The sequence below is a fragment of the Mirounga angustirostris genome, unplaced genomic scaffold (genome assembly GCF_029215605.1).
Source record: "Mirounga angustirostris isolate CCGP_5_RB_7025 unplaced genomic scaffold, mMirAng1.0.hap1 SCAF_5, whole genome shotgun sequence".
Classification (NCBI taxonomy): domain Eukaryota; kingdom Metazoa; phylum Chordata; class Mammalia; order Carnivora; family Phocidae; genus Mirounga; species Mirounga angustirostris.
The window spans coordinates 109,535,843-109,563,409 of record NW_026991713.1 but is presented as its reverse complement, the minus strand read 5'-3'; the positions used below and the strand labels follow the sequence as shown (position 1 = coordinate 109,563,409).

General features: G+C 41.2%; 1 protein-coding gene across 2 annotated transcripts in view; it reads left to right on the top strand.

Annotated features, from left to right (window-relative positions):
* The first annotated feature begins 567 nt into the window (after nt 1-567).
* Nucleotides 568-27,567, top strand: part of MKX (mohawk homeobox) — a 65,614-nt gene continuing 38,614 nt past the window's right edge. Inside the window, exons 1-5 of one of the 2 annotated variants that reach the window (XM_045874220.3) lie at nt 568-783; nt 3,003-3,269; nt 5,045-5,204; nt 12,866-13,019; nt 13,439-13,777. In XM_045874220.3, coding sequence (XP_045730176.1) covers nt 3,082-3,269; nt 5,045-5,204; nt 12,866-13,019; nt 13,439-13,777 — 841 coding nt within the window. In that variant the 5' untranslated portion in view covers nt 568-783; nt 3,003-3,081. Of the gene's footprint in view, nt 784-1,894; nt 2,018-3,002; nt 3,270-5,044; nt 5,205-12,865; nt 13,020-13,438; nt 13,778-27,567 lie in introns of those variants that run through there. The other variant, XM_064591871.1, reaches the window with a different exon arrangement.

The following is a 27,567-nucleotide window of genomic DNA, read 5'->3' as shown; positions in this document are numbered from 1 at the left end:
CGAGCGCAGCCTCTCCAGCGCTGGCCTCGGACGGTGAACGTGTGCCTGGATTTGACACAGCCCGGACCTCAGAAGTCCAGTGACACCAGAAAAGAAGCTCCCGGGGCGCAAGCACCTCCTGTAACATGCTCGCGCGTTATAGGCACAAACCCGAGCTCTAACTTCACTCCCGCTAATCTCGAAGAAAATAAAGGGCGCGACCCAATGCTCTCTGGTGCCTAGCCACGCGTGGTTAAATTTCCGGCTCTCCCGCCAGCTAAAACGCGGGATTTGCACCGCAGCCTCTCAGCTCCCAGAGCCCGAGCCGGGCGCTACTTGCGGCTTCTCCAATTTCTCCCCTAAATGCGAAGGAAATAGCCCCTTTTGCTCTGCGCCTGCGAGGCCGGCGGATCTGAGAGCCGGGCCCCGCTGGGGAAGGCTGGGCGGGCCGGGGGGGCTCCTCGGCGGCGCTTGCAACGGCGGCTCATCTGCGAGGGTTAACAGCAGTCCCCGCGGCCGGGTGGGTGCCGAGGCTTCCTCTCGCCGGCCCGGGAACGTGGATACCGCGCCCGCAGGATGTTCGCCGGCTGCGCGGGGCAGTCAAGAAACATGAGAAGGCCTCGGTATTCCTGTTCCCGGGCCGCGCGCGCCCGTCTGGGTAAATAAAGCCGAGACGACGGCGGTGGCTGCGGTGAGCCGCGCTGGAGCCCGCGCCGAGAACATGCGGCGGGGATGGGAGTGCGCCTAGCCTCGACGCGGGAGAGCCAGCCGCCCTGCCGCCGGCCGCCGGCCCCACCGCCACAGGTACAGCCCTCGGGTCTCGGCGTCCCTGCTCCGGGCCACGGGACGCGAGGCTCGCTCTGGCTCCCGAGCTGCTGGTTTCCCCCCTGCCCCCCGGCGCCTCCGTTCTCCCCGCCCTTCCCCCACCCCCCTCCGAGGTCCAGTGGGCACGCGCCCTGGTGGTGGCCGAGGCTGGCCCGAGGGTCTGCGAGGAGCCTGGAAGCCCACCTGGCCGCTCCTCCTTGCCTTTAAAATTCTTCGCGGGCGTTGGGCGGGGTAGTTCCACAGGGAGGGGATCTCCCCAAGCGACAGTTTGGAGTGAGTCTGGGTAAGGGTAAGTGGGGGAGTACAGGAGCAGAGAAGAGGCGCTGGACACTGCGCTTGGGCCGCGGGTGAGGGCCAGGAACCGCGCTTCACACGCCCACCCCCCCGAACCCCTCCGTTCAGGACCCAGCTCTCGGATCTTTGCAGCCCCCTCCCACCTCGCCTGCTGCCTGCAGACCCAGACCACTACGGGTGTCTGTGGTTGCAATCTCTGTGTGGGCTTGGGACAGCCGGGAAGGGTCCGGTATAGCAAACCTTTCGGCGGAGTCGCTAAGAAAAACTCGCCGTTGAATATGGGAGGACAGGACTGGGGTGGGGAAACACTGTGGGACTGGAAAAGGGTGTCTTTTACAAATAACGCAGCATGAACGCAAAGCACTAAGCGCACTGATTTAAAAAGAAAAAAGAAACAAAACAAAACAAAACCAAGGCTAGTCCTGACCTTAGAACAGGGGCTTCGAGCACGGAAATTTGCTTTGACACTTTTTGGCGAGGCTGTGTGCACACTCCAGACACGTACCTGTCTGCGTGGGAGGACTCAGCCTTACGGTGTACCGGGCAGCCAGCGGAAGTCTGACTTCACCTCCCCACGAATACTGACGGTAGCTGTCGCTTAATCGCTATGGTCACGGCCCTAAATGTCGCCCGTGGCCGCTGCTGCGGTGGCTGGAGGGCGGGGCAGGGGGCGTTGGTAAGTGTGGGCAATCTGCGAGGCAGGAGATCCGTACGTGTTGGTGTGGCAGCCCACGCCTGGGCGGGGCGGGGTGAGGGGGCGCTGGCAGCAGTGCCGAGGCGGCTGGGAAGAAACAGGAGCTACCCCGAGGCGCGAGGCGGGGTGATGGGGGCGGTAACTCGACTGCTCGGCGGCGGCGCGGACTTGAACCTGAGGCCCGCGCTCTACAGCCAGAGGCTCCCGGCTGCCGCGACCCGGGAGGTGAGCTGAAAGCTTTCTTTAACCATGGCAGCCGCAGGCTCGGTGGTGCGCGGACCGCGATGCTTCCTTCCTCTCCTAACACCTATGCAACCTCAAATGGTTCCCCGAGACCCGAGAAAGGGGCGGGGGAGGAAGGGCTCTGAGCTCGAGGCTCACACCCACGCTGCGGAAGAGGACAGCACTGACAGCGGGCTCTGGGAGGCCTGGGACTCCGGCGCCTTTGACCTGCCGGGACCCTGCGCATCCTGGAGCGGGCTGGGGGATGGGAGGAAGACTCCGGGCCAGGGAGACAATGTGGTGCATTTGTCCCTGACTCCACTTAACTTTCTAGCTCCGGAGTCAGCTAACTTTCCCTGCCCTCACCCCGACCCCGAGGGACCTTAACCGGAATTAGAACACTGGTTTCAGCCAAACCATCCAGGATCTAGAAAACATGAAAATCCCCGGAATCCCGGTGTGGCCTGGGACTCATTAACCGGGACTTGGATGGAGATGCAGTTGTTCATATTACCCAAAATTTTCCCTTCCTTCCAACCCCTCCTTAAAACCCGAGTGGGAGCTCCGAGATGCTTTAGACTTCCGTTGTGACTGAAGAGCAACCCCCCCCCCCCCGGCCCCCCGCGCGCGCATATTCCGCTCCGCTAACCCGAGTGCAGTTCTTCCAGATTAAAACCAAGAAAAGAACTCGTTTAGGAATTACTTTCCTTTGCCTACGCAGGTAAATTATTCCTGGTTGAGGTTCCTTGGGAACTCGATCGCCAGGGCAAGGAGGAGGGTAGGGACCTGTCCCGGGAGCTGCGGGGAGTTGGGGGGAGGGGGGAAGCGGTGTAGCCAAGTCGGGAGAGGCAAGGGGTCCCTTGTCCAGGTGCGGCGGCGCCGCTGCTCCCCTCGGCTCCCCGGCCCAGAGCCTCGGCCAAGCCCGGGGCTCAGGACGAATAGGGATGTGAGCACTGAGCGAGTAACGTGATGCATCTTCTTCTCCTAGAACCCGAGCCCTGCGGAGCTCCCAGCGGCCAGGCCTCGAGGCGCTGCGGCCGCGCGGCGAGCCCCAGCCAGCCGGCACCATGAACACCATCGTCTTCAACAAGCTCAGCGGCGCCGTGCTTTTTGAGGACCGCGGTGCTGCGGAACGGGAACGGGGCAGCCGGCCCTATGGTGGCGTCCTGGACAGTACCCACGCCCGCCCTGAGGTGGGCATTCCGGACGGCCCGCCCCTCAAGGACAACCTCGGCCTGAGACACCGGAGAACTGGGTACGCTCACGCACCCGGGACCCCTGCCCGCCTGCAGCCCGGAGGGGTGGGAGCGGTGAGCGGCGCGGGCGTGCGAGTGGCAGCCGGGGCCAGTGGGTTAGGGGCGCAGAGTTCCCGGGAGGGCAGGTCTCGTGCATTGTCTTTTTAAGGCATTAGTTTCTCAAAATATTGGGGAATCGGTTCATCAGGATAGCTCAAAAGAGGCTTGTTGGAAACTGAGGACACGTGGAACGGCTCCTCAGTCCCCTGATACCTGGACCTCAGGGTAGGGGGCTACCTGCCCCTCTCCGGACCATGGGTGCAGACGCGCGGCTGAGAGCGAAGCGGAGAGGACTGAGCGGGATGCCTAGGAACAGGGCAGGGCCAAGCAGTCGGGGCTTCCCAGGTCAGGCCAGCCCCGTGGGCTTCCCCTCTTATGTCACGACAGGGCCTCGCCACGGCCTCGAAGCTCGCCCCGCCTCGGCCAAGGTGTTGGCAAGGTCGGTTCTCCGCAGGGCGCCCCGGACGCGCGTGCGCGCGGTTCGGCGGGGCCCGCTGCGAGCCCGGAGGGGGAGGCCGCGGGCCTGCCGGGCCGGGTTTCGGTCTAGCCGGGTGAGGGGCTGCTGGGGAGCGAGAACTCGCGGGTGGGCCAGCAGCTCCGGCTGCAGAGGCGTGGCGGCGGCTCCCTGAGCGCCCCGCGGGGGGAGGGGCAGCCGTCCTGGCAGTCTCCACCTGAAAGATTGCATCAGCTGCTTGTTCTGCGGCGTTGTTGGTTAGGAAAATAGAGATTAGGTTTCCTCAAAATGTTACTACCAGTCCTTTCGGATGGAGTTGCATATCAAAGTGTTTAAAGAGGCAAAAGTCCTGGAGGCTGCGGCGCAGGCGCGCGAGCCTCCCCGAGTGGTGGGGCGCGCCGGCGGCCGCGCGGCGACACCTCCCGGAGCCGCGGGGGAGCGCAGCGCCTAGCCTCGGACTCCAGGCTGCTTCGGCCCCTTCCCCCTTTGAAGGTGCTTTTCCTCACGGACGGAGTTTTCCATACTTTTAAAACTCTCCCTTCAGTCGGGAAAAGGCCCCTCGAGTGGTGGTTTTTTGTTTGTTTGTTTTAAGGTTCTGCGTCCTTCCTCCACAAACACTTGCTTGGAAAGTTTCCCCTTTTTCCAGAGGATCAAAGGAAAGAACCAGGGCGGCGGGACGGCCATCATCCCTTGCCTTATTCCCGCCGTCCAGTGGGCGACTTTTCCTTTGACCACGGGCGACGGGAAGCCCCGAGCTGCAGGCATGAGCTCCCTAGAGCGGGCAGCAGCCTGACCCGGCCCACGAAGCCAGAGGCACTCCAGGGCGCCGGCGCAGGCGGGCGAGGAGAGGGCGACAGCCCTGCTGCGCAGATCTATAGCCTGAATAACAAATTCCCTCAGATCATTTCACCATCGTCACCTAAACCTCTAACTCCTGGCTACTCGCTCCAGGCTAGCCCGCCTTTCAAGATAAACTTAGTGTCGGTCACCGCCACATGACCCCCTGCGACAACCAGGCCATTTCAAAGAGAGACGCCCAGGGAACGGTATTCGCGCCCAGAAGTCGTGTTGCCCCCTCCCCTGCCTCACCTCAGCCTGGGGGCGCGGGGCGGGCGCGTCGGTCGGAGCCGGACGCCCTGCAGAACCGGACGCGGGCGCGGCGGCCGTTCTCCGGGGGCGCGCGGCTGCGGGCGCAAAGGTGTCCAGCGGTGGGGGGATGCTGGGGGCAGCGGCCAGGCGGCGCCGCTCACCCGAGCCGCCTCCTCCTCTCCCGGTGTCCAGGGCCAGGCAGAATGGCGGGAAGGTGAGGCACAAGCGGCAGGCTCTGCAAGACATGGCGCGGCCCCTCAAGCAGTGGCTTTACAAGCACCGTGACAACCCGTACCCCACCAAGACCGAGAAGATCCTCTTGGCGCTCGGCTCGCAGATGACGCTGGTGCAGGTAACCGCGGCGGAGGAGCCGGCCCGCGTCGTGTGTGCGCGGATCTCCACCTGGCGCCTCCCGCTGGGGAAGGATGGGGCTGGTGGAGGCCGGTCCTGGTGCTCTGGCTCCTGCCTCAGAGGATGCTGAGGGCTTGTAGGAAGTTTCTGGGTTTCCTCTCAATCTTATCTATCAATTCAGTGCTCGTGCTAGGTTCAGGAGGGACTGCACGGTGTTTTGTTAGGGAGGGCAGTGAAAAGTCAACTGAGAGTTACGAAAAGGTGTCTGGGAATCTGGACTCGTGTGCCCTGTATTGATGGGTACAGATGGGACTCCCTGCAGTGATTTTCAAATTTGAGTGTGCATCACAATAGCCTGGAGGACTTGTTCAAAGTCACATTGCTGGGCCCCACACCGGAGTTTCTGGTTCAGTCGTAGGTTTGGGGTGGGGTCAATATTTTGCATTTCTAACAAGTTCTCAGGATGATACTAGAGCTGCTGACCCTGGATGAAACTTTGAGAACCATGCAGAAAGGCACTTCAATATTAGGTACCTGTATTAAAGATCAAGTACAGGATAACTTAAAAATTACCTTTACTGACAAAGCTAGGACGTAGGGTGGAAGGGCAAGAAGTGGGTTTTGATTTATTTTTATTTTTATTTTTTAATAAGAGGCATCCTGAGCATTAGCTAGAATCCACAAAATTTTGCTGCTGGTATTTTTCTACTGGGTCTAAGAAGAGGCCAATTTCAAGTGGTTAGTTTATTTTGTCAAGTGCAGAGAAAGGGTGCAAGTTTGTTTCTTCTCTAGTGAACAAACTCCTTTATATTTGACTAGCTTTTTCCTTACATAGTCTTACTTGGTATTCACAAAAATGCGGTGAGGTAGAGCAGTAATAAGCATTTTACAGGTGATGTGACCAAGGCACTGTGGCAGTTAAGTATTAGTATGGGGTAGAGGTAGGCCTGGAAATAATGTAATCCCAGATCAAATGCTGGTTCCAACACACCACAGACTTCTTTAATAAATTTGATGACATGAACTTTTATACATGCAAACAACAAATTTATTCAGAAAGGAGGAGGAGCTAAATAAGCTGAGAAGTTTCATATATTATAGTAGCACTACATTACTGCATTTGTGAAGTTTTGGTCATTCCATTAAATTTATAATGAGAGAGGCCCCAAATGAAAGATAATATTTAACTACTAGATACAATAAAAGCTGCTTTCCAGAGTATTTAAGGTTGACATTTTAGGAATTGCTGGAAAGTTTGACAAAGCATGAAAGTTGACTTGTATTGAAGCTTATTAAAACTATAATATGCATTTGTCTGCTTATATTCAGAATACAATTGTAGAGAAAAACATCTGTTTTGCTTCATGTTAACAGGCAATGGTATTAATAGTGATTTGCTGCAGCACTGGAGGGGAAAATTTATTTAGTGTTCTTGGCTTAATATCTGTTTAACATAAAACTATGAATTTTCAGTGATTCCAGTCAGAAAAACTTGACTTGTGAAAATAAATGCATACGTTCAAATTTCAGTTTAAACAGGTATGTTATTTATTTTGAAAATACACTAGTTTATAGAGCTATTTGAATGTTTCATAGTGATGTCAGCAATAAAACATTAGACTAATTCTGTATATCATACAGTTTCATACTTAATGCTTGTCATTCTTTCATACAGAAAACAAAAAATATGACATATTTAGAACATTTTTTAATTATGAAAAGTAACATTGTCATTAGTAGAGACATTTAAATTTTTGTGTACAGTAGTTTTGTTGGGATGCAATACAAGTAGTTGTAATTTTAATACAGAACCAAATTATTTCCTACCTGTAATGATAGTTCAAATACAAATAACCATTCTTTTTGCGTTAAGATCTTGGTAATGCTATTACGATTTTCTAACTATATCTTATATTCTTATTATGTTTTCTTTTTCTTACACTAGTCCTCAGAAAATAAAAATGCCACAGAATTATTTAATTTTTAACTGGAGTAATAATTACTTATAATAATAAGATACCTGCTTAATGATTTCCAAATTTTTATAATAAATGAAGTTGGTTTCTGGAACGTTGTAGTGATAAATGGAAAAAATCAAATGTATAGAATAGCCAAGGGACCTTTAAACATAGTAATCCAATTTGGCTCTGCTTATTTTCAATTAGGCATAATAGGGTATCTATGTAAGAATATACATATATATGTGTATATATGTGTATATATGTATGCATGCATATCTATTTACAGCTAACCCTTGAACAACACAGGGTTAGAGGTGCTAACCCTCCCTGCAAGTCAAAAATCCACATATAACTTTTACTTCCCAAAAACATAACTAGTAATAGTCTATTATTGACTAGAAGCCTCACCAGTAACATGAACAAGTAACACGTTTTGTATGTTATACGTATTATATATTGTACTCTTACAATAAAGCAATCTAGAGAAATGAAAATGTTATTAAGAAAATTATAAGGAAGAGAAAATACATTTACAGTATTGTACTGTATTTGGTGAAAAAAGTCCGAGTATAAATGGTCCCGTGAGGTTTAAACCTGTGTTGTTCAAGAGTCAGCTGCACTTATGTTGACATATATGTGAGAGTTTGTGAAAGTCAGACATACATTAAACATCCAAGCAAATTCTGACTGTATGGGAACCAAATAAATTATGTAAATACTTTACACTTCTGAAGGAAAAAATATAAAGCTATGAGCTGAATAAAACTTTTCATCCCTGCAAATTAGACCCCTATTGAATGAGTCAAGTTCTCCCAGTGAATAAATTCTCTTGTAGAGTCAGCTTCTTGAGAAGAGCAATCATGTCTTTGTCATCTTCATACCCTCATATCATTCCAGCACCATACATGTTTACAGAGTGACTAAGTTCTAATTGGGGAATACCATTATAATCACCATGCAGCTTTCCAAAACACCATTCTGAAAACTAGAGAATGTCTTGAAATCGAAGATATTCTAGTTTTAAAATCCATTCCATTGAATACACAGAGGGCAGCTCATTATCCTTAATGCTATATGATGGTTCCAAAGAACAGCATGAATATAACTCATTATCTTCAATATAGCTGGAAATATGTCATATTTTTATGTCTGTGGACAAATACGAGTGTTCCCCTTATTTCTGGTCCTAAAGTCCTATTTCCTGTTTATTTCAGTACCTCCTATCTCTGTTTCTCATGACTGATGTTAGTAAGTGGTTAACGTAACTTTTATTCCCTAACTATGAGAGTATCTTGTATTTTGAGAATTTCTTTTACACTTAACATTTTCCTTTTGACTGTGTGTCAAGCTGTTAAACTTTTCATAAAATGTACTTTTGCCTTGTTCTGTTACTCTTAAAATGATAAAGAAGGACATAAAACCTGGTCAGCAATCTCCACTAAATCTAGAAGGAAGGAACTGAAACGTTAGTGGAGGAAATATTTTTAGGACCACAAAAGGTACTTTTTCTGATAAATAGAAGCTCTAAGGATATTAATCTGCACCTACATTGTATTTGTCCCTGAAAAATGAGGCAGAAAGAGTTATTTATTGTTAATCTGGCATCTTACTTCCTAATGAGATATAAACATTTTCATAAAATTAACAGGTAATGATGTGTGTGTGTGTGTGTGTGTGTACTTTAGCCAACCAAAATATTCCATTGTGCTTAATTTCTATGGCTGACCATTGCTTAAATATTATAAAAAATATACTCTGTATTATCAAAATGTGAACAGCTTTATTGTGGAATAACATAAAGTGGTATGCAATTGGGATTTTGTATTATTGTAGGATATAGAGCTTACTGCAGAATAATTGCCTTGGAAGAAGTTTTTCAGAGAAGGGCAGATGGGTGCTGTATCTGGTTTCAATGATCCCCATTGTTCATGTGTATATATTTTTAATATATTTATATTTCTTCTGGATTATAAAGAGTGAAATGTCTCCTTGGGATGATTTCTTTCATGGTCACAATGCAGAGTGCAATGCACGTGGAGTTTGAGATTACATTTAATGATTGGATGTTGATGCTTCCTTTACGTATAGAAGTTTCACATTCTTATGATAATGTCCATGTACAATTGGTTAAAACTGCTGTGTTCTAAGATTTTGCCCCCTCTGTTGACATAGCTCTATTTTTGCTGGGTGAGTGTTTCTGCTGAGATATGTATGTAGTTATCAACTGCAAGGATTATAGCACCTGTTAAATATTCAACAAAATCTCAGATTGGTCTTTATTCCAGGTGTTATACTACATGGTGTAGAAATGAGGTTCTCAATATTTCAGTTGAGTAACTCAGAGTAAGTTTGTTAATTCTGTATGTTCAAAGGTGGACAGATGCTAGCTTATCCCTTTGGGTTTACTATAATGATTGCTCTGTCAGTATGATGAATGTAAACACCTCAGTTAGAGTAGGGATGAAAATTACTTAGTTTTCTCTTCCAAATTCTAGGATATTTGCTTCTCCAACTTTTCACTGTAAAATACAGTGTTTCTTAAGCTCTGAGTTTGACATCAAAATGCTGTTGCAGAACCTATCCTTGGTAAGGAGGCCTGTTTCATGTAAAATAGAATTTAATGAGATTTGCATGACAACCTGAAAGAATCCATAGTAAATTAAAGGTAGAAAATCTAAACTGGTATTTTTACCTTCTGTGAAACAGATGGAGTTTGCATTATTTCATCAGGACAAAAAAATTTGCAGAACAGTACTTATGCAAATTTGTTAACCAACTGTTTGCTGTTTACATGACTGAACGCAAGCAGATTATTAAACACCTTGGACTATATCCAGCCCTTAAATTGTATGGTAAATTTCTGGTGATAAAATACTGGCAGAGTAAATATATTAGCAGATTGCTTGCCAGTCATACTTAGGAAATCAGGTTAGAGACAGTCCATGTTAGATACCAGCAAACCTTTCTGGAAAATTTTCTAATTTGTAATTAATATCTTATGGTAAGAACTGAGTATATAAAACACAAAAAAGGATATGACCCCTGCGTATGAAAACTTGTAATCTCACCGTGACATTTAAAGGTCCCCATTTTTTGTATGTTAGAATTATAGTGTGTTAATGTTTTTGGAAATCAGAAGGCTATTGCATTTAAAAAAAAAATGAAGAGTTGCTTAAGAATTGGATTTTACACTGTATTATGTGATGGTTGTGCTAAAGTTTAAGCTTAGTTATGATTTAAGGATACTCTGAATTATATGATATTTAGTAAAGAAAGTAGTAAAAATGTTTTGAAGGATTCTAATAAATATAAGTGATGTAGGCATAGGAGAAGTTACAGTTTGTCCTCTGCATGTCAGGGGACATAAACACACGTGTCTGATTGCTCGAGAGGGTGGTGGTCAAGAGCAGAAGGTAGGTTAGCACCAGCTATAAAGGGAATAAATTAACACTTTTGTAGGAGAGCATAGACTATATTCACAGATCTTAGTTTTTAGAATTGGTAAGTGTTAGGTACCATCTAATGCATTTTACAGATGAAAGGCTTAAAGTTCAGAAAAGTTGAGTGACTTCTCTAAATTCACACATGTTTTTGGCAAATTGAGAACAGAAAACCAGGTTTCTTTCCATTATACCACAGTTATAGGACAATAGGACATTAATGACGATTTGAAGAAGTTAAGCAATTAAATCATCATGGTGCATCAACACTTGAATTTGAAGGTGGTGGTGAAGATTCATTCAAGTGCATAGAATGGAAGATAGGGAAGTTCAGAAAAAGAATGTTCTAAAATTCCCAGTTACTACTATCCAAGGCATGGATGAATATTTCGGCCATGACTTGGAGAATAGAGAGAGGTTTGAGGACTGGACCAGGCATTTCGTGCTTCCATAGTGAATATTCACCCATGTATCACAGTTAATACATAGTTCTATGCCAATCGTTCCCTGTGTGCAGGGACAAAGTTTATCCTAACACTTAAAAATTTCTATCACTGACCACCATGGCTAGAGCACAAGAGCTACTCAATGTGTATTTATTGAATGAATAGTCCCAGAAGTTGTCTGTCTTTAGAGGTTGGAGGAGACTTATAATTTGAAGCCAGATTAAATCGTAGTTATTATAGGGGAACTTGATAGGAAGAAGGTTAGTAGACTAAGACTTCTGGAATACCATGGTGAGTTATTACATCAATGCACATAAATTTAAAAGGACAGTTATTACCTAAGACACAAAGGAGGTAATAATACTGAATATATATATTATATATGATATATTTTCTGTATACATATATGTGTGTGTATGTGTATGTGTGTTTATAATTGGGGAAAGCTACCATGTTTTAAAAACCCATGGAGGCAAAGAGGAAAAGAATTGTGGTTTTGTTTTCTTAAAAAGTAGGATTCACCCTAGGTCCATTCAATAATTAGGTCTTGAGAAATGTGTAAAAATTGTATATTTATATTATAAATCTAAAAAAAGAAAAAAGAAATTTCCAGTGCAAGCTTTGACACATAAACCATTACAGTAATATGGAGTCATGTTCTAGAATAAATTGGCAGAAAGATGTAATTCTCTTTCCACATTTCATTCTTTTAAAAGCAAATATTGGCCCTTTGGGTTATTTACATTTTTTTTTTCTGATGATAGCCTGATATTTTAAAGGAAATCTCAAGCACCATTTTAACTTCTGGAAATCCAATAGCATCTTTTAAAAACAATGGAAGTAACTTCCCTTTGTTCTGCAGTGTTTGTTTGTTTGCCTTCACCTATTTGCTTTTGGAAGCACTTGACTTGCAACTTAAAGCTGGGTGTTATTGGCATTTTTCTCCCTCTGCTTGTCTGATTGCTCTATGTCTGATTGTTCTGCTAGCTCCTCTTTTATAGTCTTGCCTCTGATGTCTGGAGGTTTCGAGCATTTGGTCTTCAATCATCTTTCTTTCTACCTACTCAAAACTGCTGCTGTCACCTCTGTGTGTTTGACCCACATCTGCTCTTCCTCTCCCTGAGTCTCGGATATCAGTTTTATTTTCTTGCTGCACATCTCACCTGTATGCTTTTCTAGTTCCTCAAACTAATCATTCCCCAAACCAAGTACATCCCTTAAACAGTTCTACTTTCTTTCTCAAAATGGCACTATCCTCTTGGTTACACAGGGATGACTCAAGGTCATCTTTAACTTTTCCCTCTTCCTCACTCACCACGTGTCTCTGGAATTTGACTCATATTTGTTCCCATGTCCTCTTTACTGGGAACACACTTCCCTACCCGTTATACCTGACACATTCCTTCAACACTTCACTTAATTCCTCATGAAGTCTTGAAAGTAACCCCTTCTTCCTTTGGACTCCTGCATCATTTTATTTTAATGCCTCCTAAGCCATTCCTCACATTGTTTCCTATGTTAAAGTTATTTGTACCCTCTCCTACCTCTCTTGCTAGCCTGAGCATTTAATGGCAAGAGATGTTCTTTTTTTTTTTTCATTCCCAGAATACAGTATGTGCTCAGTCTCTGTAGTAAGTGCTCAGCATGTTTGTTGAATGAATGAGTGAATGAATGGAATGAATGTCTAGTACTATTACATTCTGAGAATATTTAATGATCAGAGGTACTGAGAGAGGCGTAGGTCCCTTGTGGGAAAGTAATTATGTGATGGGTAATATTTTATGTTTTGTTAATTGAAAAATAAAACTTTTATAGGTGTCAAATTGGTTTGCTAATGCAAGACGTCGGCTTAAGAATACTGTTCGACAGCCAGATTTAAGCTGGGCTTTAAGAATAAAATTGTACAACAAGTATGTTCAAGGAAATGCTGAGCGGCTTAGTGTAAGCAGCGATGATTCATGTTCTGAAGGTTGGTTAATATTTTTTTTTTGCTTTACCTCTGTTAATAAGTTCACCCCAATTGCTATTTTTAAGGTTGACCCCACAAAACATGATGGTGCCATAATGGTTCTTTTTTACTGCATGAGGTAACTTCACTTTTACAATACTGTAAATGACCAACAGAATTATGGCTGTTTCCTCCTGTTTATAGATTTATCATGTGTCGGAATAACATTTCCTGTGAAATTCATTAAAATTAAAGTACCATAGGGAGAGATTACTTAGATTCCTGCTTCCCTTGCCTAAAAATTAATCTTGAGTATCAAAGATAATTTTATACACTCTAAATACTCTGTGTTTATGTATATATTTAATGATTAACTGTAACAGTTTGGTGGCTGGGGAAAAGTATATTAAGTACTACCTACTGATATTTTTCTCCCTTAGATGGAGAAAATCCTCCAAGAAACCACATAAATGAAGGGGGCTATAATAATCCAGTTCACCATCCTGTGATTAAAAGTGAAAGCTCAGTCATAAAAGCTGGAGTGATCAGGCCAGAGTCACGGGCCAGTGAGGACTACGTATCACCCCCCAAATACAAGAGCAGCTTATTGAATCGTTACCTTAACGACTCTTTGAGACATGTCATGGCCACAAATGCTGCCATGATGGGAAAGACAAGGCAAAGAAACCATTCAGGATCTTTTAGTTCCAATGAATTTGAGGAAGAATTGGTGTCTCCCTCATCATCAGAAACTGAAGGCAACTTTGTCTATCGCACAGGTAAGTCTGTGCTTTTCATGATACCTTGTCTAAAACAGAACTAAACTGCAGCAAGGGGTCTATTTCAACAGGTATAAAGGCATAATTTTTATTGCTTTTGTATGAGATTATTCACGTATAGCCCATAGTTTAATTTGAAAGCTTTTGTTTTTGATAACCAGATACGCTTGTTAGTAGGTGATGGTCTACTGGGGATTTTCACCCTTAATAATAAAGATGAGAATTTTCATCCTTAATACTCATTTTTAATCTCAATGATACATATTCTTGGAGGAGGAATGCCCTGAATTATAGGCAGCCATGCAAACACTTTGTATTTCATCTTTTCTCTTAAATTCTTTGGTTGCTAATAGTGGTGGAAAATGAACACAAATTAGCATGGGTGCCAAGTCTCTTGTGAAGGGAAAGTGTAGGTCTGGCTTAAATTGCTTTGGAAATTTTACTTTTATTCCTGGAAAGCACAAATAGGGCTGATAAATAGCTTTGAAATTTTTACTTTTATTCCAAAAATAATAAATCGATTTCTGCCTGTCCAAAACTTTCTGATGGAGTAGTGAGTTTGGTAAAAATTTCTCTCTTCACTTCAGTTTCCAGAGAGTTTTGCTCGTAAAGAGTGTTTGAGCAAGTTACTTCAGAACAAAGGATATGTGTGACCTACATCTGGTGTAGATAGAGTCCAGGTTCTGAAAATGCCAACAAATGGGATTTAGAAATGTTAGAGTTGGAAATAACTTCAGAAAGCATCTAGTCCAGCCATGTTATATCATAGGTAAGAAAACCCAGACCAAGAACACATAGCTAGTTACTCTTCCTGGATTAGTAGTGCAGCTTAGCCTGCATAAGGGGTAGGAGGAATGTAACTACTAGCAGACTATGATGATTCTTAATTATTACGTATACTGCCACCACTCATTTATTCAGTAGTTATGATATGCTAGGCCCTCTACTAAATACTACACAAACAATACTGCATGTAGTCCTTGTAAGGAGCTTAATATGTGAATAGTAGGGCTTTATAAAAGAATTTAAATTTGGTCTGTTTAATATACTTTTCAGATTATTTAACTAGAAATCTTCTTTTCAAGTGTCTACAAATGTGTACAAGATATATTATCTGTGAGGATTCAGAGAAAATCTCAATACAGTTTTAAAGACTTAACCTCGTTTTCTGTTTGCATCTCCAACTTCAAGAATGAAAACAACTCCAAACTCTCTGAGATACAAAATTAGTCTTGTAAATAATAATTGGGTCTAGGAAGAAGTAAAAGATGAAATAAAAGACTATTTAGCTAACAACAAAAAATTTAAAACTACATACTAACATCTAGCTAATGTGACAAGAGCAGAACTTGGAGATAATTCAGAGCTTCATGAATTTTATTTACAGTGATAAGAAAGGATAGGAAATCAAGTCATTCACGTACAGATAATTGAAAAAAGAATAAAAATAAAACAAAAAAGTTAAAATGGAAAGCTGCAAAATAAAGAGTTGACTCTTTGAAAGCAATACTAAAAAAATAAGCAAAAATTGGCACAGATTAAAGTTGGAAGTGAGAAAGGAGATATAGCAATCAATACATAGTCATTAAAAATAGTTTTTAAAATTATGGTGTACTATGCACAGTTGTTTGACAATATACTATATGCAAATGTGTAGATGAAATGAATCGGTATTATCCACACAAATTAAATTATAAAATTATAATGAGAAAAGTTGTAAATACCACTAATTCAGGAAAAGTCAAGGTTTTTAGTAAGCCCCATTCCCAAAACACATGATTTGATAGAGTCATTGGATTTTTTTCCAAACTTTGAAGAAATAATTAATTCTCACGCTTTATGCATTTTTCTGGAACATGTAAAAATATGGGAAGTATGTCAGTTTTTTGTTGTTTTGTTTTGTTTTTAAAGATTTTATTTATTTATTTGAGAGAGAGCACATGAGAAGGGGGAGGATCAGAGGGAGAAGCAGACTCCCCGCCAAGCAGGGAGCCCGATATGGGACTCGATTCTGGGACTCCAGGATCATGACCTGAGCCGAAGGCAGTCGCTTAACCAACTGAGCCACCCAGGTGCCCAGTATGTCAGTTTTTAAAAATGTAAATGTAATCCTATCCAAAACCAGATTAGAATAGCATAAAAATCAACATTTTTATTTATGATACTGATACGGACTTCAAAGCAACATGAGAAATATTGATAACATAAGGTTAAGTGAAAAACAATTTAAAATTGTGGAAACATTGAATGCAGTTATGACAGTACAAGTTATGTGTAGACAAAAAACAAGGAAGATTTTTGGAAACAATGAAAATTAATTTTGAATAGGTGGGATAATTCAAGGTCTATTATTTTTTTAAATTTCCTATAAATTTCTTTATGCTGCCCAGTAAAAACTAATTTGAAATTTACCTAGTGTGATGAGTCTTTTGAAAATGCACGTTCTTTTCAAAGGTGATAAAATAGAAAACCAAAGAGGGAATAGCATGCCTATATAGTTGAGGCTTCTCTAAGTTAAGTATCTCGGCCATTTATTTTTATTAAAATATCCAGTGGCCTATTCTTTTGCCAAGTTCTATTTTTAAATAAAAACCTATTTTTTAGTTATGCAAGCAATGAGAAAGCAGCCTAGACACGTAGATTTCTGGTTTTGCATGCATGTGTATAAACTTTAAAAAGAACAGAATACATTTTTTTGGTTTTGTGGATAGAGAATTGAGAAAGACTGGTGGTCTAAGACTGGTTTGCTAAATCTTAGCCTGAAATAATAAATGGCTGTCTTCTGGGGGAACCAAGCAACAACGTTGCTGCAGTTTACCATTCATGCATAAATAGTAGAACAGGGGATTTCAATAAATACTTTCTGAGCAACTGCTATGGTTTTCTCTGGCATGCAGGCTTCTGCTGAATTCCTTCAATTCCTCTGGTTATATCTTTCTTTCTTCACCTAAATAGAAATCCTCTAAATCTGCTATTAAACGCCACTCCCCTCCCCCACCCCACTTTTATAGTAGTGCAAAGAGTTCATCTTTTAAATTATTTTTCAAGAGTAGATTGCCTTTAAACACAGTTTATTAGTTCATCTATGCTAAAAACAACTGTATCCATTTTTCCACCCATTTTTGCTATCTTATGATGCATTTCACTAATGATACAGAATCAAAAAGCCAAATGAAAAGAGTTGGCTTGTGGAAAGATAATGTCTCACTGAATTTTATTTCACTTGTTCTTGTTAAATTCTAGGAGGGCGAAGCCTGCTGGATTATGATGTAGTAATCCTAATTGAACCATATAGGCAATAGAACTCTTTTCTATGTTAGTGTGAATTAATCAGATTAGCTTCCTCTCCACTTGACTAACAATATCAAAGTAGATACAAACATGTTTTTATTGATTTTATGTAGACATTAAATATTTCTCTGTAATCTGCAGTCTCCCCATCGTGCAAAAAGAAAAAAAAAAAAGCTCTCTCTTCAGGGGGCATGCTAGGCTTTCAATAAATATTGGCTAAAGCATTTCTGATAGCAGAAATTATAATATTAGAATTGATTAGAATTTTCTTTAAAGATTTTACTTATTTGTTTGACAGAAAGACACAGCGAGAGAGGGAACACAACCAGGGGGAGTGGGAGAGGGAGAAGCAGGCTTCCCGCAAGCAGGGAGCCCGATGCGGGGCTCAATCCCAGGACCCTAGGATCATGACCTGAGCTGAAGGCAGACACTTAACGACTGAGCCACCCAGGCGCCCCTAGAATTGATTAGAATTTTTAAGGTTATTGCTTCTAAATACAATGAAATAATACTCGAGAAAAGTTAGTCACTCAGTGTTGTCCGTTGAATTAAGCTGTCTGATTTAAAATTACAATACTTTTGGGGCGCCTGGGTGGCTCAGTTGGTTAAGCAACTGCCTTCGGCTCAGGTCATGATCCCGAAGTCCCGGAATCGAGTCCCACATCGGGCTCCCTGCACGGCAGGGAGTCTGCTTCTCCCTCTGACCCTCCTCCCTCTCATGCTCTATGTCTCTCATTTTCTCTCTCACAAATAAATCTTAAAAAAAAAAATTAAAAATTAAAAATAAATAAATAAATAAAATTACAATACTTTTCATTATGTTAGGTTAATGGATGACAATTTTCAGATGTTTGATGGAGCGAATTACCATTACAAACTGACCTCAAGTCCTCTAGTCCTTAGGTGGGTCTGCTCTCTGAGGTATCAGGATGAGGACTCTGGCTTTAATATCCACCTCCATTTCTATTGAATCAGTACTGATATTCTCCAGATGGGACCATCCGTGAAGGAGCCATCTGCCATCTGGGCCACCTTACAGAGTGTGTCCTCACTGGAGCCTTTCCTAACTTGCATTCAAGTTTGATTTACCCTCAAAAGCCTATCAAATTTCTTTCTTTACCAAAGGAGAGAGAGGAGGTTTCTAAGAGGTGTACTGACGAGGGGAAAATCAGGCTAGTCTTGAAATAAAACGTGTGGACTTCCCCTCCTTCTTTTGCTTGGCTTGAGGACAAGTCCCTGTTATGTTCTTTATTTTTGCAGCTCACAAATGATCAACTTACAAATGGCTAGTACATTCGAATGGTTATTCTCTGAGCCCCACTGCTCTGGTAGTATATAATTCATAAATTTAACCGGCTCCCACAGGCTGAATGTTTAAACTTCATCTTGTTAAACTGTCTAAAATCCCTCTTAATTAGACACATCTGGTGTGGCAAAAACATTTAGGCAGATAGAACTCTTTTCTATGTTAGTGTGAATTAATTAGATTAGCTTCCCCTCCACTTGACTGAGGTGAATATCCCTGAAGAAATGGAGATTTTGATTGAGAGAAGAAAGAAGTCACTTACTTAGTGCATGGAATTCTTTGGAAAGTTGAGTCCATTTGGATGGCCCTGCCACACTTGGAGCAAGATGACAGAACTAGGGATTTTGGTTACTAAGGAAGGAAGAACTAGGAAGTAGAAAGTAAGTTTGGGAGGATGCCAGAGGCTAAATGCCATTTCCAAACATTTTTTCTCGGCTAACAATGCCCCCCAAGAGGAGAGAGATGTTCTCTTTTCTCTCTCTTCCTGCATACGCATGTACTTTAGAATCCAGGCTGGCATTATCAGTGGTAAAACCCAGGTGTGCACATGAGTTCAATAAAGCATTGGATTACCCTGGGATTTAACCTTAATTTATAGCATGACTTCTTTGAAGAAGTGCACTCTCAGTTCTAAAAGCTGACTTCACAGGTGCATTTCTGAGATACAGTCCACTCATATATGAGGTGCTCTTTCATGCATTTATTCCACATACAGAAATGTTTATTAAGAGCTACTCTACACAGGCCCTGTTCTAGGCTCACTGGAGCCCTGTGTTTTGTGTTAGGCTGCTCATCAAAGAAACCATAGTTAAATGAAGCAGAAGAAAGATTTAAAGGGCTGTCTTGGCAGATCTTTTTGAACAGTGAATAATCGTTACTAATTTATATGTTTCATCAATTTTAGGTTTTGCGTTTGTGGGTAGCTTAAAGAAAGCTTCATGGTAGTCAAGAGAAGGCTTTGTCAAGAGCCAAATGTTAAAATAGTATGTGTTTCAGTGTACATGCTAGTTCTCTATGGGATTTTGTTGACCAGTAATTCTGCTTTGGATACTTTTATCTTCTTTTATTTCCCTTTTTGTGCCTGTCACTTCCTTGTTTTTAGTGAAAGAACTAAGCTTTGCCCTTTTGGATTATTCCAGACATTCTTTTCCTGGCATGCAAATGACTGCTGATGTACTCCAACAGAGCATAATAAAACCCTCTATCACCAGCCCAGTTAGTGACATTTAAAGGATACTTGAAAGGTTATCCAATCTCTTGTCTTGTATCCTTACTACAATAATACCTCACCTATCAAACACCATCTGGCAATGAGGTATTCCACATAAGTGAAATTTCCAGATAGAAAGTTAAGTACTGATTTTAAAAATACAGAATTTTCTGCTCTCCTAAGCTTGTAATATTAATCACAGCATGTGGGGTGTGCTTCAGTATCCTCTCTTCTCTAAACCACCTCCTCCTATTGCTTTTTATATGATATTCCACCCTTTCAAATCAGTAATTTTAGGATTAACCACAATCCCAAGCTTGCCCCTAACACCTTTGAATAAAGAATGATGTCTTTCTGATAGCCTGTTGAAAGGGGTTTCTTTCCTAATTACTGATTCCAAAGCATAATCTTATAAATGAGATCTACAGAAGTTCTGACTTTTGGGTAGGCATGGGGTTACTCTAGAATTATTAAAACTTAAGCATGATACTCTAAACACCATAGATTTTTATTTTTTTTTTTAAGATTTTATTTATTTATTTGAGAGAGAGAATGAGAGAGAGCATGAGAGGGAAGAGGGTCAGAGGGAGAAGCAGGCTCCCCACCGAGCAGGGAGCCCAATGCGGGACTCGATCCTGGGACTCCAGGATCATGACCTGAGCCGAAGGCAGTCGCTTAACCAACTGAGCCACCCAGGCGCCCCACCATAGATTTTTAAATATTAGTGATGTTGAAGACCAAACACATTCATATAAACTATTGAAAAGTCACTTGATTTTTAAAATTAAATTTCCCTTATGGATTCACTTGAAAAATTTAAATGATATTGCCTAAATGTTCCATCTACTGTTAAAAACTGAGAGACTAATGGCAAACAAAAATAGAAAAAAAGAACAACTGTTGGCATGAGCAGCTTGCTGGCTCCTTCAGGGGTAGATTTTTCCTTCACTTTTCTATTTATTTGGTATCATATGAGAGTCTGAAAAACCTGGATGTAAATACTGAGACCTACAGCCCCTACAAACAGCATGGCTTACAAGTAAATCGAAAGGATATGGCAGCTTAGTCTAGAAAATGTACCCATTTTTTAGGACTGTGTTTGGTCCTAATGTTTTCTGCCCTTTCACATTGTGTTTCTTCCATGCGGTACCTAAGAATGATAGCAACGCTAATATCCCATGTTTGTGAAGGTTAGACACACTGTTTTTCTGAAATACAGCTGCATTCTGTCTCTCTTTTGTGATGCTACTCACTGCCTTATGTGTATTAAAAGTTCTTTGAGGCCCCGAAGTGGTGTTTTATTCACTTTATAACCCCCTTAGCACTTAGTACAGTGTCTTCCTCATATTTGCCCCATAACTGTTTCTTAAATGAGTTAGTGTTTTAATGATTGGGTCTGTTTGCCTTCCAAACCATAAAAGACATCTTAGTGTACACAGATATATGTTGATCTGTGTCCGTGGACATGACAAGAGAGAGAAAAATGATCTCAAATCAGCTTAAACGGCTTTAAAGAAAGGCAATTGCAAAAAAGTTAAAGCCAGAGGAAAATATTAAACAAAATGTAGCTGAAAACTATGAGATGTTTAAGAGATTCAAAATAATAACTTAGGAAGTATAAAATGAAACTAACCCGATTTTCAAGTAAAAGAAGCGACTTTCAGGAAAATGCAAGGATGATACAAGGAAAAGATTAGCTAGTTTTTAAAAATCCGCCAAAGAATAAAAAGTGTAGCAGATAGACAAAAACAAATATTTGTAGTCTCTCTCTATCTAGCATATAGCCTTGTAAGTAAGATCTGAGAAACAAAGCACAGATTTAGATCCACTGATTTCACCTCTCCTGCCACATCTCTCAGGATTGATATGACGGCTTTGACTTTTTAAGAATGACTATTTTTAATCCTGTAACAGAACTGGAGGAAGTCTAGGCAGAAATTTTACATCTTACATTTTTCTTTTTCTTCCATATTTTGGGGTAAAGATCCCATATATTTTACATATGTTCCTGTTAAAAACAAGCTTATCAGCCCGAAATTTTGACTCTCTAACTCGCCATTCCTTTTTTCCTGGCATGCAGTCAGTTGTCACTGATTGTCTGAAACTGTCTGCATTTCAAACTTGTTGGCGTGGTCAGTCACATCCTGGTGCTGTTTCATAGACGTGCTTGTTCATGTCACTATATTTAAGCCTGTGTCAGTATTTCCATTAAGAGACTTTTTTTGGGGTGCCTGGGTGGCTCAGTTGGTTAAGCGACTGCCTTTGGCTCAGGTCGTGATCCTGGAGTCCCTGGATCGAGTCCCGCATGGGGCTCCCTGCTCGGCAGGGAGTCTGCTACTCCCTCTGACCCTCCCCCCCTCATGTGCTTGCTCTCTCTCATTCTCTCTCTCTCAAATAAATAAATAAAATCTTTAAAAAAATTTTTAAAATTTAAAAAAAGAGACTTTTTTTTTCATTCCCTAGGGCTTCTAAATAAGTCCTAAAAATTCAAGCCCAATTCAAAGCTGGCATAAAAGGGCCTTTTTTTCTTCTCTTATGTATAAGGAACATAAGGGCCTAACTCCCACTAATTCTAAATTTGGTTAGGTTTGTAAACTCTTTACACACTGAAGAGACCAAATAAGATCCATTGACACCTCTCCAGTCTGGGACGAAAAAGGATGTCAAAAAGTTTTTACTGTCTGTGAAAATAACAAGACATTCTATTTAATGAATATGGAAGTGGTTTCTTTTCTTTCTTTCTTTTTTGGTTAGCTGCAGTGAGTTTTTCCCTTCTGCCTCCCTACTTTGTTTCTAAAATTAAACAGGTATTTTTCTATGTCAAAATGTGTCTTGTTGATGTAACAGAATTTTTACTCAGAATAAATACGTGTTTTCTTCCAGACCAGAATTTTGGTACTTTTAAATTTTGGAAGCGTCTGCTCTTGTTTTCTGTTAGAAATTATATCATTTGTAATTGTGAGTTTTGAGGAAGCAGAAAAGTTAACAATTTTGTTCACTCACAAGAGAAATAGTTCTTTTACAAAATATGAATTTTCTCTTAGTTTTCAGTTTAGGTGAAGGATGGCACGTTTGAGGTATAGCAGCAGAATGTCCCTTTTCTCCTTTAACAATGCTGTTACCCAATTTCTCTCATTTTCATTGTACTAAAGAAGGAAATAGTCAAGGATTTTTATAAATCCAACAGTGAACTTTAAAGGATCCTCTAGTTCAATTCTTTAATTTGCAGGTTAGAAAATTGCTTTAGGCTCTATCCTAGGCATTGAAGTTGTTAGTTTTTTGGATATGAGTTGCTTGTTTGCTTGGAGATACGATCCAGATCCTTGGCACAATAAGTCTAAATGCTTTGGGCAATCTCAGGTACTTAATTGACTTCTATAAATAAAAGTAAATACTTAAGTCATTAGAGTTGAACTTTTGAGAACTTAGTCTAGGTACGTGTGCATTTAAAAAAATTTTCTCTATGTTAATGGCTGCAGTAGAAAGATCCTTACATAGGTTTATGGACTGCAGGTTGTAATAGACATCATTACCTAGGGGTCACCCTTTAGTTACTAAGGGAAACATGAATAGTTTCCAGAAAATGCCTAAAAGTTAATACCGCTGGTTTGTGTGTGTCTCTGCATGTGTGTGTATTCATAGTGGTAATAGAAATTGCGTGTAGTTAGGAAAACAAAGTGGCTTTTGAAACTGACCAGTGGTATCTTCCTTCTGCCTTGTGTGAACCCTGGAAACATTGAGTCCTTACCTGACAGTGGTCAGAAAAAAACCTGAGTGATAATAACAACCCAAATGGAAAATGGTTTGGGGAAGATAGATTAGTCTCAGGTTTAAGCAACAGCATTGCTCATCCACTTCCAACTATTTGAGGTCTTCCCAGTCTGAAAAAAGAGCCATGAACTCTTATTCTCAGGCAAGTAGGACAGCGTGGTGCAAGATACGCCGAGTTAATGCAGAGTCGAATTCACCTTCAGCATTTCCTCAGGCCAGGCACATGGCTAGATGTACCTAGAAAAAACAAAGCTAAAGTTCAGACTTCTCCGTCTCACAGATTTGGGCAGCCCCATAGCGAGGGCACTGTGGCCAGGATGCTCTCAAGCACATGCGGTGTCTCCCACTATCCCTGAACTGCAGATAAGGTTAAAAACAGTCTCTTGCCCACCTGCTTCTGTGCTTTAGAGCATCTGTGATACAGTGACCAAGGTGAACATCTTTGACAAAAAGAATGTGTTCCCTTTGTGGTGCCATTATATACCCTGCAGACACACTCATACACACACACCACATAGTACACAAAAACAATTTTGCCTTTTCTCAAGTGTCATTAAATGAAGAGAACAAAAAAGCTTTAAATGGTGATTTTGAGAGGAATGTTTTGTTACTATAAAATTAAAACAGAAAACAACTCAAATGAACATGAAACCTTTTCAAGTGCCGAAAGGTGGTCAGAGACAATCATTCATGAAGTGGGATTTCCAAGAAACAGTTTGCTCTTTAAATTTTCACATAGTTGCTTATGTATTTAAAATTTAGAACTGATAGTCCCTTCAGCAGAGCCAGACTCAGGTTATGGTGGACAAAGCTCTCAGTATGGCAGAGACATTTCAAGTAAGAATGCCCTGTTCTGCCAAGACTGTCATTATGACACTAAAATGTACCCTTTTGCTAAGGGCCAGAATTCAGTCTCTCCTTCCAGTTTCTACACTGATTTAGACAACAGATGTATAAAAGGCAACGTGGTATTCAGGATCATTTGTCACATGGCTTCAGGGCAAGAGGATGGCTATCTGGCAAGAGGAAGAATTCCTTAAATGTTACTGGGTCTTACATTTCTAAATGTAAAATCTCTGGCCAGAAGTTATTTGGTGCCAAGTGCCTTTAGTGTGATGTCTTCGTGGAGCACAAAGCTAGATGGTTGCAATATTGTGGCTGCTTGAGAACCCACATAGCTTTTACTAGTTTGCAACTGAGGTCGAGTGCCATTGTTGTTTTGCATTTACTTTTATCGTGCCTTGACCACATTTTTTCTCTCTCTGTGTTTTTTGTTTTTTGTTTTTTGCCCCCCCACTCCGCTCTCTCTCTCTCTTTCTCTTTTAATTCTTTCTGAGCTGCTAAATCTATCCAGCTGGATCAAGGAGTTTTTTCACAACCTTGTCAGTCGTGCAATTGGTCTTGTCTTAGTTTTTATTGTGTCTCCTGGGTTCCTTTACTTTAGACCTTTTCAGAAATATGGCACCCATTCAGATTTTCTCATAACCCATGGGGCCTCCGGTTTATCTAACCTGTGTACTTTTATCCTTCAGAAGACTTTTTTATTTATATTTTTTTCTTAAAATGTACTTTTAAAAGTATAAACATAAATCATCTGGAATAGTAATTTTCAACTATCTTGAAAGGTGTTTGAGGACTATTTCACGGTTACTATGATTGAAGCAGTAAAATTTAGTTTATAGTTACAATAACTTTCCTCTCATTAGGAAAATATAAAAAAGCTCAACTTTATGATTTCATGAATATTACCAACCCCCAAAAACCATTCCTAATCCCCACCCCCTGACGGACACACTCAGTGAAATGCTCATAGGAAGCTCAGAACAGAAAGATAAAGGCAAATGATCTATCGATGTTCTATTGACATCATCCTGTCTCTCAGGTGCTTTAACTAAAATGATAGTGTCAAGGTCTGAGTAGGAACTTTGTGGGAAGCAATACAAGTTTAATCTGTATTTTGACTATAGTTAAATTCCTACTGTTTCATATGTGGTTTGAAAAATTACTTTGCTGGGTTCAAATTTTCTCTGTAGTGAGTCTCTTTCCCTGACCTGAAATTACCCACGTGTACATTAGGCCACAGGAAGTTATAATATGGAAAGAGCAGAAAGCATTGCCTTTGAAACCAGGAGCACCATATTCATCTGGAACTGCTAGCAGTTAGGTATGTGTTCCAAGGCAAGTCCCTTTATTAATCAGGGCCTTGGTTCCTTCACCTGTAAAATGGGGGTGCATAAGTACTTTCTACCTTTGATAATCTGAGATTCTGTAAAAAAAAAAAAGGTATAGGGAGAAAAGGAAGCCTGCAGTTGACAGAAAGTCATAGTGAACTGCCTCCCATTTTATCACTCCCAACTTGGGCTCTGAGCTCAGGAACATTTCAAAGGAGCTGCCATATGGTGGCAGGTACAGGACTTTGTCCAGGGAGGGTGTTGGGCCCTGAGGGTAGGTTAGGAGGCCAAGAGGGGAGAGGGCTTATGATTAAATATGTCAATATGTTCTTTATGTGTTGTGTCATTTTTAGGAAGACCTATCCCAAGATGGGAAAAGTTCGCTTTTACATTTTCTTCTACTACTTCTCTTATTTTAATTGTACATTTATACACTTATAATCACCCTAAAATTTTTTGTAAATTATATATTCTATATTATATTCTGTTTTTTCCCAACACAATTATTTATTGAGTACTTCCACATTTCCTTACTGATTTGAAATGCTTCCTTTATTATACTCTACCTTTCTTTCTATGTGTCTATTTCTAGACCCTAATGTGTTCCACCAAAAATACCCCTACATCAGTAGCACACTGTTTTCATGACTATAGCCTTATTGTGCATTTTGACATATGGCAGGCTATTTCTACTCTCAATTTTTTCAAAATATTCTCATCAAGGCTCTTGAATTTGCTTTTCCAGTTGAATTTTGGATAAGATTGACAAGTTCCATTTTAAAAATTTCATTGGAAATTCATCTGGGATTGCACTGAATTTATATATTAATTTGGGGAATATTTTTATCCTTCTTATATCAAGTCTTTCCACTCAGGAACATAGTATATTTTTCCATTTATTCTGATTATTTTTCAGGACATTCAATAAATTTTTATAGTTTTCTTTACATAAGGTTTGTATGCTTCTCATTAAATTATTAGATGTTTTATTTTGTCATTCTTATTGTTTCCTTTGTGAATGACTTTCTATCTATTACATATTATAATAGTTATCACTGATAAATAGGGAATCTGTTCGGTTTTGTGTAGTTTTCCTATATTGTCTTATATTTTCTTTTATTGGATTGTCAGTGTATGCACAAACATACAACCTTCAAATAGTAACAGTTTTATGTACTTATTCTCCTCTTTTCTTTCTCTTCCTCCCTCCCTCCAGTTATTACATTCCATTGACCAAATTTTCTGAAACAATGTTGAATAATAGTAGTGATGGCAATCATTAAAGGGAATTTTTCTTATATTTTACTATTAAGTATAATGTTTGCAGAAAATTTCTGATATTGGGGCACCTAGGGTGGCTCAGTTGTTGGGCGTCTGCCTCCGGCTCAAGTCCTGATCCCAGGGTCCTGGGATGGAGCCCCACATTGGGCTCCCTGCTCCACGGGAGGCCTGCATCTCCCTCTCCCACTCCCCCTGCTTGTGTTCCCTCTCTCACTGTGTCTCTCTCTGTCAGGTAAATAAATAAAATCTTAAAAAAAAAGAAAAAAGAAAATTTCTGATATAATCACTTTATCAAGGTAAGGGATTCTCTTTCCATTCCTAGATTATTTAATAAGAGATTCTCCCCACTCCCAAAATGCACACATAACTAAATAGGTTATTATAATTATCAGATGCTAATTCCACAATTTGTAAGACCTTTGACTGTCCTCTTTTTTTAAATTATGTTAATCCCCATACATTACATCATTAGTTTTAGATATTGACTGTCCTCTTTTAATCTACTTGTATAAAGTAAATTTCCTAGTGTTTAACTTTCCTTGAATTCTTGGGAAAAATTCTATTCCATCACAATATATCATTATTTTAATATATTTCTGGATTTAATTTATTAACATTTTATTTAATCATTTTATATAAAAATTCTCAAGTGAGATTTGTCTATAATTTTCTTTTTTTTTAATGCTCTCCTTGCACAATTTTGATACAGTCTTGTGGAATGAGCTAGAAAGTACTTCATCTTTTTCTACTCTGGAAAAGT